This window comes from Pezoporus wallicus, unplaced genomic scaffold (genome assembly GCF_028554395.1).
Source record: "Pezoporus wallicus isolate ANWC-B61680 ecotype Strahan unplaced genomic scaffold, APGP_CSIRO_Pwel_v1 contig_5104, whole genome shotgun sequence".
Taxonomy (NCBI): Eukaryota; Metazoa; Chordata; class Aves; order Psittaciformes; family Psittacidae; genus Pezoporus; species Pezoporus wallicus.
The window spans coordinates 2814907-2828787 of record NW_026637335.1 but is presented as its reverse complement, the minus strand read 5'-3'; the positions used below and the strand labels follow the sequence as shown (position 1 = coordinate 2828787).

General features: G+C 46.9%; 1 protein-coding gene across 3 annotated transcripts; it reads right to left on the bottom strand.

Annotated features, from left to right (window-relative positions):
* Positions 1–3901: 3901 nt before the first annotated feature.
* LOC130596843 (V-set and immunoglobulin domain-containing protein 4-like) lies at positions 3902–11069 on the bottom strand. Of its 3 annotated transcripts, XM_057404840.1 has the most exons (7): positions 10891–11045; positions 7930–8286; positions 7535–7816; positions 6121–6180; positions 5755–5865; positions 5424–5445; positions 3902–4592 (listed from the first exon to the last, which is right to left on the bottom strand). In XM_057404840.1, the coding sequence occupies exons 1-7, from the start codon at positions 10943–10945 to the stop codon at positions 4382–4384; spliced, it is 1098 nt and encodes a 365-aa protein (XP_057260823.1). In that variant the 5' UTR covers positions 10946–11045; the 3' UTR covers positions 3902–4381. The 3 variants fall into 3 exon arrangements, with proteins under 3 accessions (XP_057260823.1, XP_057260824.1, XP_057260826.1); XM_057404841.1 differs by lacking the exon at positions 5755–5865 and having other exon boundaries at positions 10891–11067; XM_057404843.1 differs by lacking the exon at positions 5424–5445 and having other exon boundaries at positions 4257–4592; positions 10891–11069.
* Between the last annotated feature and the right edge of the window lie 2812 nt (positions 11070–13881).

Genomic DNA, 13881 nt, shown 5'->3' with positions numbered 1-13881 from the left:
ACAGTCCTGCTCAGTTAACAAGGATTCTGGCAACTCTAATCGCAACATCGTGGGTAAGGGCAGGGTTATCCATGATACAGAATCTTTTATTTGGACATGAAGGAATCTTATTTTATTTGCAATTGGAGTTCAAACTAATGAGGCTGCTGGTTAACTTCCTTTTATCCCATTAGCCAGTGAAAAGCATGTTTGTGCAATCTCTTTTTAAGTTAGACCATGCAATCCATCACTTCTCGAAGCATTGATGTTTGCAGAAGATTCCTTGTTTTTGAATTGTAATTCCTAAACAGCACTTGTAGCAAGATTGCCTATTGCTTTTTTTTTTCCATTTCTTCTGTTTAGTTAAAGTAATTCCCTCTTGAAGATCTAATGATTGGTAAACATTTTTAGTAACTGACTTGCAGCAAATCAGATGTCCAGCTAGAGTTGTCTCAGGGTGGAAGGAATGATATAGCGTGGGAAGGCCCAGCCCAGTTTGACAAATCAAACTCTCTGAAAGCATTCAACATCGAAAACTTGGGAACTAAGAAAACCCCAAGACCCTACAGACTTGTTTTGGGACAGTACCATCAGCTAATTCTGCAATATTTGAGAATATTGGCAAATTTTAATGTTAAGCTTTGGGGCTTTTTGTTGCAACTATTTCTAACAAAATATTTTGAAGAAGTTGGAGTTTGGGCAAAGCTGGGACCAATGAATGCATATCATTGCCTAAGCAAATTGTGTTCTGCTTTTTGAATAGGTCCTGTCAGTAGGGCTTATTGTGCACTTCTGGACAAACATGGTCCTACTTGGTATGACTCACCTTCCCGTGGTCTCTTTCAGGCACCTACTCGTGACTCACAGACATCACCCTGATCTTTATCATTGAGGCCAGCTTCAAAGGAGAACGAAGTCTATGATTTCAGGGTTTGTTTTGTCCTGGTGAATCCTATCAGGCAACTGTATCAACTCCAACCCTTTCAGTCATCACAGCCCTCAAGCTTTCAACAGACCTAAACTCTTCTGCACCACAGCTAGCCAAGTGTTCATTTATGCTCTTCATCATTTTCTTGTGCATTTCCAGTTTTGCTTTCAGTAGACTTTGTCCCTTTGCTCTTTAGATGACTCCCCCAGCCCTAGCTCTTTCTGGATGGCTGGGGGGAAGGAGAGAAACGTTAATCCCTTCCGCTTTTATACTAACAAATACCAATTATGGTGGGACAACTTTATCTGAGACTTCCTCTCCCTTTCTCACTCTGAGAACAGCAGGTTCAGAAGGGCTCTGAAGGCAGGGGCAAACCTGAAAGTGTAAAAGCCAACAGGTCCCTTTTGTTGTACGTGCACCTCAGCTGCTCTGAAGCATGGGGAGCTGCAAGTCTCATGACATTTTGTTGGCCACTAGAAATAGTGCAGTTTTTGGAGGCATTGTAGTTTCAGAGTGGAAGCTGAGGTTTCCTTTCTGGAAAACTGGCGCCCAGCACTTGAGTGACCAGAGCAAGGAAAGGAGAAGTTCTCTTGTCTGATGGTGACTCAATACAGCAAAGCCCTCTGTGACTTTCAGAAGAAAAATATTCTGTTTCCAATGGCTTTTACAACCAAACATGCCAAAAATATAATAAAACCCCACACACATGCTGCACAGGGAGAAACAACAACCCTGGTACTGGCAGGAGACTTTCTGTGTTTTCACTGTTCTATTTATGACCAAAGCTGTTTTGCTGCCCAAACTAGAGACAGTGGCAACATGAAGTGCATAGAGTCTGCTCCAGCTGGAGCATCTGCTGCCCCTTTCTTAACTCCTATTGCTTTCTTCCTCTGCAGCATTCTGGTCTCCTGAGAAAGCTTCCCTGACCTCCTCAGAGCAGATCAGCACTGGGAGGAATCAGAAGTTGGAAAAATCATGGTGTTACATAGTTAGTGAGGGAGCTGGGAGCTTAAAATTACAATAAATGAACAAAAGTGCATAAAACATTAGGATAACTGAAAATGAACAAAGATGGCACTTAGCGGAGGGTGGAGAGAGGAAAAGGGAGTGCCGTGTCTTGTGTTTTGGGCTTGGATCTGCAGAGGTGAGGATGGGGAAGCTAAGTTTTCAGTTCCCTTCCCACACAGCATCAACCTCGCACCACACTGCCCTGTGTGAGTACAAGCACAGCCACACCTTCCCCTGATTTCTTTTGTTCTGCACCCCCCAGATACTGCTGACACTAGAAGCTGCTGCTCCAGCCTGATGTCTCCTAGGCTGGCTTCTGGGAATGCTTGTGCCAGCTACAGCAAGTGAATTACCTCACCCCACGTGCAAAGTGTGGAACACCCTCACACACATTTGGAATGCTTCCTGCACTGCTTGCCTTTGGTCAGGGTATAGCTCTCCTCTCCAGGTGGGACAGGGGGAGCTGGCCAGTTCTGGCCACCAATATACAAGCTGAGATCAGTGTTTAGAGTGGGGCATTGGCACAGTCCCTGTAAAGACAGACAGGTCCCCTGGGAAGCACAGCAGCCTGACGCTGCAGCACAGCCATCTCTGTGTGCTCCTTACTTTGTTTTAAAGCCTTCATAATACAGACAGGAGGCTTTTCTCACTGATCTTACCTTCATTGTCCTGAAGAAGTGTCACTGTGAGGCTCCTCCTTCTCATGCTTAGGCCATAAAAAGCTATGTGACCCTGGTATTAAGCTTCCAACTTGGGAAGGGAAGATCCATGGCAGCAGACTGAAGCTTTGTGGGTCTAAGTGCCAACAAGGAGGGCTTACTTGGCCCAGAGCTCATCTGCTTCGCCATGCTCCCCTGGCTACACTAACTGGTTTAATAAAAGCCAGTAACTCTTCCCACAGATTTGCTTTGCTAAAGCCAAGTGGCATCCCCTCTCCATGTCCCTGATCTGCCCACCAAGCCTGTAGGCAAGCAGGATGCTGTCTGGCAGACAGGAAAAGCAGACCACAGGGGCACCCTGGGAGGCTCTGGAAGACCCCAGAAAGTAACATTGAAAGAATTACACACACAAGAAGAAGCAATAAACAGTTAACATTGGGAATATAAACTCTCATGGCATTATCATATTATGCACAGTATAGTTCCCATTATATAGTCTAGCCTTTAGAACATAACTACCAGTAGTAACTAGGAAAAGTAGCAATGTGGGAAGCTAACAGATAGCTAAGGTATGTCTCTAAACAGGAAAGTAGTATGAAGGGATTAAACATTGACATTAGGACAGAGCAGAAGACACATTTGTGTAAATAGGAATTGCAAAAAAAAAATGAGCCCTGTAGCTCAGGAACCACCTTGGTCAAACTGTGACCATGACTGTACCCCTGCCTGTTCTGCAGAATTAGATTAGAAGAAAAACATAAATTTGCAAGCAACAGAAAAGTGATGGCAGTGGGTGGTGAAAAACCAAGGAAGTCAGAACCCATATGCAAAAAAAAAAAAAAAAATCTTTTGAAGCCTTTTGTATTTGTCCTTGGAAAGAAAATACATTATGCTAATAAAGCACTTTTCAAGGCATTTTAGAAACACGAGCACTTACAGCATCCCCATAACATAGGCCAGTATGACTATCTCTGTTGTAATCACACTGACTCGTGTCCCACAGGGTGAATCACTGTCACTCTGTTGTGTCCAGGGAGGTCCCTTGCTCAATCATCGTTCAAAATGCCTCAAATTTCTCTCTATTTTATTATGCCTCTGGCCCCACATTGTAAAAATAAAATGCTAGCATTTCCTTCAAGAAAAATTCTGCTTTTCCAGGAAAAAAAGAAAGAGGGTGGCAGGTAGGCAGCTCATCGCTTACAGGGCCATTCCCTCTTCGTCTAAGCAATGAGCTCTGTTTTGATAGGGAAAATTACATTCCTAGAACATCAGCCCGCGCTATGAGGTCTGTTTGCCATGCTCTAACAAAAAAGACATAAGGACAAAGAGGATGTACAACCAATATTTGTTGAGCTGTAAAAGCTAGAGGACAACAATTTCCAGCACAGTCCATGGCTCCTCACATTCCAGGATGTACAAACAAAGGAATATGCCCTTGAGAGTACACCTTGCCAGTGTTATTGGCAGTGTCGCACTCAGCTACACCAGATTAAAGACATTTGTGTTTCCACTCCTTCAGATCCAGTCTTCCTCACCTTGGACCTTCAGGCTGCTGAGAAATTATTTGCTCTACAGAACTAGGTAGATAACCACTTGGTGGAGGGTTTCTGCACCAATGGGCAGGCCTCATTTGCCAAAGCCCAAGAAGGTTCCCCTGAGTTAAAGGAAGTTAGTGAGCTAGGTTAAAGTGAGGCTGGTATATTTGTCAGAGCAGGAGGTAGACAGGAAGATGAGTTTCCTTTGGTGAAGTTTACCATTCAATATCTGCAGCCTGCACAATTACTCATATGCAAAAGATGGTACTCTGCTAAATTCTTTCTGTTTCATATTCCAATTCCATTGCATTCATAAGGTTCTCATACTCAGGATTTTTCCTCACGTGGATGCTGTCAAGGCTGCTGTCTTTCACAGTGAAAATGTCATTGGATGTTTCAGTCTTAGAATTTGTATCTTTTTGTGGGCACTTAACAGGGACTTCCCCATCAGTCTCCAGTCTGGTGACATCTGCAGTGCTGTGGCTGAAACAACAGGGAGACATTACTGAGGGGGCTGACTAGATGAGAAATCATTTGATTTACATCTTAGTCCAAGACAGTATCCACCACATGATCTGTGGAACACCAAAGTTTATATTGATCGAATGAGGCTCTGGAAGACACTAGAAAGTAACATTGAAAGAATTACACACACAAGAAGAAGCAATAAACAGTTAACACTGGGAACATAAACTCTCATGGCATTATCATATTATGCACAATATAGTTCCCATTAGATAGTCTAGCCTTTAGAACATAACTACCAGTAGTAACTAGGAAAAGTAGCAATGTGGGAAGCTAACAGATAGCTAAGGTATGTTTCTAAAAAGGAAAGTAGTATGAAGGGATTAAACACTGACATTAAGACGGGGCAGAAAATACATTTGTGCAATTGTAAGTGAATAGGAATTGCACAAAATAGTACTTGGGTAAGCACTGGGTCATGCTTCTTAAAGAGAAAGGCATCTATAGAAAAAGGAACTTATCTCAAAGGAAGAGCTGAGAATTCCTGTCCATTGCTTTGTGGAATGATGGTGGGAATTTACTGCAGAGAATAGTTTTCCCATGGCACCTGCAAGGCATAGTGACGGACCCAGAATATCTTTCTCTCCTTCTAACATAATAAAGAACAGACTCTTGCTGCCTCCTGCCCTAAGATGTCTATGTCCTCATGCTAAACTGACTGTCAAGGCATTCAGATCCTCCCCCTGCGAGTCAAAGAACTGTCTGGCTTTTCACTGAGCAAAGAAAGAGGCTTTCTGAAAACAGACATCAGTGTGATGCCCCAAAATCTTCTTGATGTCCAGTACTCACAAAGCAACTTCATAGAGAAGTTCTGGAAAAAAAAGAAGAAGAACCGAAGCCGCGCATCAACAGGTTTTACAGGTGTCACAGCAAAAATAAAATCCAGCCGAACAACCCCAAACCAGACAAAACCCCCACCCACTTCCATGCATTCCCATCTTCGGGAATAAGCCTTCCACCCTGCCTCTTCCTAGCATGGACCGACTGGGGCTGGGGATGATGGGGATGCTGATGGAGCCGTGGCAAGCGCCGCGCCGTCCCGCCCTGCCGTCCCCTCGGTGCAGGGCAGCTCTGCCGCCCGGCCCGGCCCGGAGCCCCCCGCCCTGCCCTCCTCTCTCACCCTCCGCATTCCGCCGCCGGCACCGAGGCGCGGTCAGGAGCGCTCCAAGCGCGGCTACGCCCAGCGCCACGGCCAGCGCGGCCGGCAGCGCGTACCGGGCCGCGGGGAGACCTGCGGACGGGGGAGGAGAGCGCTGTGACCACGCCGGGGGAACCGGGCCTCGCGGCGAAACGCTCTCTGCAAGTGCCCTAAAGCAAGCGTTAGCGCGGGCAGCGCGTTCCAGGCAGAACCGCACGGCGACCTCCGGGCGGAAAAAGCCCCTCGGCAGCGCCACGGGTGGGTGGCTCCCGACGAGCGAAATCCCGGTGTTTGCCGCGCAGTTTCCAGCCTGCCCTCTCGCGTTTCCCACCGCGGGACTCCACTCACCCGTGGCAACGGGAGGCTCCTCCGAACCCCCCTCGGAGCGCGGCTTCGTTGCGGTCAGACCTGTAAGGAGGGAGGAGTGCGCTGTGACCCTGCGGGGGGAGCTGGCTTTGCTCGGGAAAGCAGCAGCAGGGCTGGCAGTGGCCTCCGTGGGGTCACCCGCGCAGCTCTGCGTGGATGTAACTGCTGCCCCATTTCGATGAGCACGGTTGATTCTCTCAGGCTAACATGTTTGAAGTGCGTGGAATGAAAACACCCAAAACACCCATTGAACCTGCTCTCAGAGCAACAAGACAGATTTTTATTCCTGATATATCATCCTGCACACGTGTGTTCCCCCCCCAGCCATCACCCCTGAGGTACCTGGTAGACCTGCCCAGCATGGTGTAGATCTAGGTACCAGGCTTGTGGCTGGCTATAGCACGGCCAGGGAAGGCTTTGGCATCAGCCTGTATCTGGGTTTCCACAAGACTTTCTCACTTCATCTCTCTTATGGTGATTCCCTGGCTGGTGTGAGGGGGGTTACCACCGGCAGCTACACCCAAAGGCTTCCTGGAGCCCCAAATCAAGTTTCTTGCCCCAGGTGACATTGTGCAACCTCCTGCTTTTCCTAGGCTCCTCTAGCTCTGGCTCAGCTGCTGTCCTGGGGGGCTCCAACCCACCTACCTGCAGCTGAGCACCCACACCTGGGGAAAGCAGTGGCTAACACTGCTGGAGTCCCTCTCTGGAGACATTCAAAACCCACCTGGATGCATTCCTGTGTAACCTGGTCTAGGTGGCCCTGCCTTGGCAGGGGGGTTGGACTGGATGATCTCCAGAGCTCCCTTCCAACCTTAATGATTCTGTGACAGGGAGTATCATTTCTATCCCACCTGCAAAGAGGATCTGCAGCCCAAAAGGAGCATCAAGTGGATTTGTCTCACTCACCTTCTCTGTCACTCACAGAGTGGCAGGGTGAAAGCAGCCTTTCCCCTGCAGCCCAGGTCACTTACCTGTGGTCACTGGCTGGGGCCCATTGCCTCGAGGGGTGAACAGGGGTGTGGTGTGTTGGCCCGTCCCAGGGGTGGTCTGCTGTGTGACTGGGGACCCTGGGGGAGAGACTAATCAACCGGCCGTGTCCCCTGCTCTCTGTTAGCAGTGCAAGTCAGGTAAGAGCAAGACATGCCACGGGTAGGAGCCAGACTCCTATCCTGCACGGCGCCTGTCCCAAAAGAACACAGGGGACATTGTCGTAAACCCTGCCATAATCAGGCACACTCCGAAACAGGAGGAGTGTCAACCTGTGGTTTTCTCTCTGGGAAAGCAATGAGGACACAATTCATGTTTAACATTACATAGCTGATCCTCCTGCGAAAGAGGAAACTCCCTGTCTCAGTCTTCTGCAGCAAAGATGAGGAACTCTATCGTGGGCACTCACCTGTCACTGTGAGCTCAACAGCATCGCTCTGCTGCACAGCCCCGGCCCCAGCCCTGTTTTCCACCTCACAGTAGTACTTCCCAGTGTCGGAGGGCTGCAGGCTGTCCCACACCAGCTCAGCCTGCCCGCTCAGCAACAGGGCTTTCCTTCCCGGGGTGCCCCTGAACCAGCGGTAGCGGATGGGGGGGGACCCACTGGCCACACAGGTCAGGCTGGTCCTGGCTCCTGCGGGTACTGTGAGCCCCAGTTCGCCGGCCCTGATGATGGGCTTGGTTGCTGCCACTGGAAGACAAAGCAGATGGCATGAAAGATTATTCCCACCAGCTGCTGCTTCACCTTCATGCTCTGTGGATTATATTGGCTGCACAAGCGCAGGGCTTTACTGCTGGACTTACCTTTGACAACTTTAACCGCAGTGGTCACCTCCCTTGTGATCACACTGTTATTTTTGGTCCTCCAGGTGACTTGACAGGTGTAGTGTCCACTATCAGGGATTTCAAGGTTCTCAATTAAGAGTGAGGCATTCCCTGGGCTGTGCTTTGGGACACTGACCCGGTTTCGGAACTGAGACAGCAGGATGTGGTCACCGGAATAGTCCCTCCGAAAGATGGTGGAGGTGCTGTGGTCTCTCTCCATGCTCCAGATGAGCGTTTGCTGTGTGAAACCATCTGAGGGCATGTAGGTACATGGTAAAGTGACAGATCCCATCCATGTGCCCTGGACCTGGTGAACACCAGTCAGATCCAGGAGGGCTGCAGGCAACAAGAGTTGAAGGGAAGGAGTAAGAATGCAGCAGAAGAGAACATCCTTCGAATTAGGTAGGAATCACCAGGCGGTGGAACCCAGCATGAGGTCATGGCTGTAGACCACAGCCAGCCAAACCAGAGCCTGTCCCAGCTTCACTGAGCATAGGGAAGTGAACAGTTGCTTTGACCTCATGGCTATTTTTATTGTTTCCCTCTGGATGCTTGCCCATTCTCAGTTCCTTCTCGGAATAATTCTGAGAAGCAATTCTGAGAAGCACAAATCCAGCCCCTGATGGCAGCATCACAGCTACAGTCTTCACAAGACCTTAAGGGGCATCTCTTATTCCTGCTCTCTAGCTTCAGCCTTTACACCTTGCCTCTGCTGCTTGACTTTCTGCTTACACTTGCACAGGATGAATCAAAGAGCAAGAACTTTCCCCCACTGACATGGGATGATCTGACACCACCACTTTCGATGCTGAATTCTACCTTCTATGTGGGAGAAAGGATGAACAAAGCAACTTCATTGCTTTACTGCAGTTAACAATGAATGCAACATCTTTGCATTCTTTAACAGCACTATTTTTTATACAACTTCCCTGGTGCTCACAGGACCCAGCAGTATAGCTGTGCAAGGAGAAGCACTTCTCTGTGCAACAGCCTGTGCCAGAGCTGACAGAAGCTGCCAACTGGAGGAAGACAAGATCTGTGGGTCTGCGTCCATGGGGACAGGCAAGGGAATTGCTGAGGCTGAGCATGCTGGCACCTTGTTTCTGACAAGGAACTTTGGTATTCCTTTACCAGATGACTTAGAGAGGGCAGGCACAGCTCTGTTCTTCAAATCTCACATTCCAGACAAAGGCAATTCCTTGATGTACCAGTTTTTAAAGATCTTCCATTTCTCTTCTTCCTCTTTTCACAAACTTCCATCAAGAAAAACTAAGAAGGGTGTAAGCTGGTGAGAAAGCTGCTCAAAAGTACCTTCAAGGCACTTGAGGCACTCAAGTTCAAGTATGTTTGCTATTCAGTGCATTCATCTGGACACAATTCTGTTTAAACATCTCTCCGGTGCTGTTTGCATTGCTATGTGCCATGAAATAGCTGCCAGCATCCACTGATTCCATGTGGAGCAGCTGCGCTCTGTATCTGACCAGTTTCAACATTAGCAGGGATGACTCCAAAAGAAAGCTGATTGGAAGGAATGGGAGAAACTCAGCAAAATATAAATCCCTGAGACAACACCTTTAAATGTAAATCCTCCCAGTGACTCTTCTTAAACTGGGGTGTGCTCTTCCAGACAAACAATGTCAAGTCTCACAAAAGAGGGAAATACAGCTGGACCAGAAAAAAACTAAAGGGCTGTGTTAGAAGTTAGAAGACTGACCAGAGAGATTCATATTCTCTGTAATGCATGATAATGGGGGAAAAAAAAACAACAACAAAAAAAAAAAAAACAACCCTGAAATCATATTCTGTCCCATTTTCTGGAACAATTGAGCATCTTCCTTCTCAGCCTGCCAGCACCAGTGTACATAGAAATATGCCAGCAGGAGCCTTTAGGGATCTCCTCTGAAGTACTGGACCTGGAACAGGAATGGGGGACCAAAACCGCCCTTTTTGCTTTAGCCTTAGAGAACTTCAGATCTGACCTAGATTTCTTGGCTCAGATCTGCTTCACCCAAACAAGCACCCTGTCAAGCACTTAAGTGGACACAGGAAAAGAGGGTGGTAAGTTTTGGCTCATTCTCCCAACCATTCCAGCTCTCTGCCCACTGAGACCACAGCTCTTCTGGGAATTGCCCCTTGTAAGTAGCAAAGTACCTGAATTTAGCTGGGCTTGGCTCACCTCTACCCATACCCTCTTGTCCTGCTCCCCCTTTCCCCTCCTCCCCAGAAAGGTACTGGTTATGTTCAGATGCATTAGCTCACAGTAAGTCACTTGAGAGGCAGATCACAGCTGATTTTTTATGACAAAATAAGGAACATACTTCAACCTGTTTTTCTAAAGGTCAGGAGCAATTCCGTGCTTCTTGTTAAAGCACCTTTCTCCTGTTTCCCAAAACCATCCTCTGCTGGTGCCAGTGCCGTATGTGCCTCATGGGCACATGAACCAAAGCAAGGATTCCAGTATCACCTCGTCTAATGCACTTAAAGAGCCAGAAGATCAGGAGATTATCAGAGAGGAATCATGTGTGCCCACACCTAGTATCACAATCACAGCTCTTCTTCGCAGGACCATGCTAGCAGAACAATCATAATGCATTATTAAATTATAGGAAAATACACATTCCAGCTTTCAAAAGACTGCTTTGGATTCTCATACACCAAATCCGGTCCTGTCCAAGGCTCCTGAACAATCCTGTTTTGCTCTTGTTTTGGAGCATGGGAGCTGCACTTTTGCCCAATACCACCCCATTGCTCTACTCTTAAAAGCACCTTGTTGTATCTGATGCTAAAGGAGACTCTTGTGAATTCTCAGGCTCTGTTTTTATACAAGAAACTAATGACTTTCCACAGTTGATAATTTTTAAAAATTAAGAAACTGTAATTCAGATCCCTACCTTGCTGGGGCTCTGACTTTTGTTCTTACACATTGAAGCATGTACTCACCGTTGCAGGTGACGAAAGCCATCACGAACACCACTATTTGCACAGGTTCTCCCATTCTCCCAGAACCACAGGTCTGTCAACCTTTCCCTGTGCTTTGTGAGAGATCCCACACTCCTGGGACAGAATGCAAGTGAAGAACACTTCCCTTTCTTCTGTCCTTTGTCATCTAGGATCCTCTTTCTGAAGGATCACGAGTCCATTTCACTGCTGATTAGGTGAAGGGTAGAGGATAGACAAAGACTATAAGGAGCTTTACAGTTCCATTTCATATTCCATGTCCCCATCCACTCCTCTTACCAGTCTCCTGATTTTTCTGATGAGTAGTCTTTTTTATCATTCTTCATAGAATCATGGTATGGTTTTGGGTTGGAAAGAACCTTAAACCTTCTCTAGTTCCAACCCTGTGCCACAAGCAGAGACACCTTTCACTAGACCAGCTTGCTCAAAGCCCCATCCAGCCTGGGCTTGAACACTCCCAGAGATGGGGCAGCCACAGCTTCTCTGGGCAACATGACTAATGGCAGAGGAGCTTTAATCCAGGAGGCATTCTGGGTATGCTCTGTAGGTGTACCTTTAAAGGTACATGCAAAAGTTATCAATAGGTGCTATGCGCAGGATTAATATGAGTCTGATAATTAATACCAAGAAGAGAAGGAATTGTAGAAGATAAGAAACATGTATAAAAGCAAGTAGACTGACATAGTGAATTCTGTTATAGGCTTTTAATCATTCATTAAAGCAGATATTTGGCATTTATTCAACAGATGTGCCTTAGCATATAGTTTTAACAACTGCACCAGAAGAGTATCATCTTTGAGCAGGAGGCAGATGCACCCAAAATACAGGAGACAGTTTTGGTTGGAGCTGGGAGGGAAAAGTAATTGCTGCAGTTTTGCCACAGCTACAAGCATCATGTTTGCTTCAGCTGAAGTGTTTACATTGCAGATGAGCTCAGACCATTCTCTGGAAGTGCTGCCACTTGTCAGTGATGGCTTGTTCCCTCTCTGCACAGGGCAATGAAAACTGGAGGCTATCTTCATTTCCCAAAGTCAGTAAACTGATGAGAACCGTGCAGGTCTCATTTCAGTGCTCAGGTGGAGATGTGTGCACACTTGGATGGCTTGCTGCATGTGATTTCAGCTGAGCTCTCTTATTGCTGTTGTAAAACTTGCCTCTGGTAAGTATGGACAGCCTGGAGCAAAAAGCTGAATGTCGTGTGGCAAGACCTAGTGAAATAAATCTGTTGTTCCAGGCTAAGAGCTATCTCCAGCTGTCATCCTGCTGAGGAAGACAATGGAGGCAACAGCACAACCCATTCTTGCAGAGCATGTCCTTGCTGATGCGGTGGAAACTTGATTTTTGCTGCCTTTTCTTCTTGGCTATTTTGTTGAAGCTTCCAGTGGTACCTGTTCATACTGTCTGTACCCCATTTGCCACCAAGAAGCCATTAGCTATGTCTGAGTCCTGCCTAAAAGCAAATGAACAAAACTGCACTTGTTAAAATTCAAGTGATGCTACTTGCAGAGTGAATAGGTTTATTTTCAGAGAGAGGATATAAAACTAATCCTTTACACACCCTGGCCATGACTGGTGATAGAAGCTTGTCCCAACAAACTACTTCTACACAAAAGACTTTAGCAGAAGCTGAATTTTGGGGAACACACCCTGGAACAAGCTGAAAACCCAAGCTGAAACTGCTGATACGACCAGTTTGTGAACCGGACATGCAAGGCTTCCTGAAGCGGTAAGTCTGAAGGATAAGGAAAAAAAAACCAAAAAAGACTACTTAGCTAAAACAAACATGAAGAACTGCAGTTCCTCAAACATGGTGTACGTGACATCTTTCTCTCCTTAGTACAGAGATGTGGCTGCTAGTTTTCTCCTCTCAGCCTCTTTCTTTCTTACCAGAGGGGCTCCTCATGAACATGTGAAGAAAAAGCCTTTAATGTCTCAGATACTATGGTTAGTTACCTGGTTTATTATAATAAATTATGTCTCTGCTTCTGATTGAATCTGCTGCTTTCTCCCTTTAGCCCCTCCCCCTGCAGGACCCACCTTCCTTTCACAATACTGGACGTGACACACTTCCAAGCATCACAACTTGGGCAAAGTGACCATTATGACTCTTTGTTCTGCAATTTCTGCTGCTACATCCCAGGCTAATTAGAGGTGGCACAGTAAAGTCCCCATTTCCCCAAAAATGAGCGCAGATGGGACTGCAGACACTACTCTTAGGGACGAGCTCTGCAGAGCCTGCATCTTACACTTGTGTTTTGACAAAGTACGCCAGAGGCTACAGAAGTTTGCTACAGGTTTCGTGGTGATGAAATGAAAGTTTTAGCCTGCAGGAGGGTGGAGTTCAGTACCAGGCTTTGAGCAAATAACTAAAATTTAAGTAACTGAAGAAGAAAGGTCTTATAGTTCTCTTTTTGAGCCATCTGCAAAAGAAGGCAATTTTTACTGCAAGTCTTGAGACATTCTTATTTGGTACAGCCATGGTTAGCTCACAGATCTGACTAAACAGAAGAGGAAAGAATTCATGATGCCAGCTGCATTGCCGTTCTTTGCTCATACAGAATGTCGCCCTCTCCTGAAAAGCCAAATCCACTGGTCTGGATGGCTGTACCCCCACCCCAGCACTTACAGAAAGAACAAACTCTTCTCCTCATTCCTCAAGCAGCACATGACACGTCTACCTCTCTGCTCAGATGTTCTCCGTTGCTTGACTTTGGAGCTCTGCTTATTGCTGCCATAAAACTCGCAGCAGCAGGTTCTTTTCTGCTTCCCGGTTGTTCCATATAGCGCTGAAGCCCCATATTACCTCTTAAGTACGTTTGTTTCAGGGATGGAGCTCTAGACAGGTGGGCTGCTTTCTAGTAACAGAGACATTCCCCTCCGAACCCCTCCCTACCAAACAAGTGCACACACACACACACACACACACACACATTTTAAAACCCCCATTTTAAAGAATGAGACCATTACTGAAGG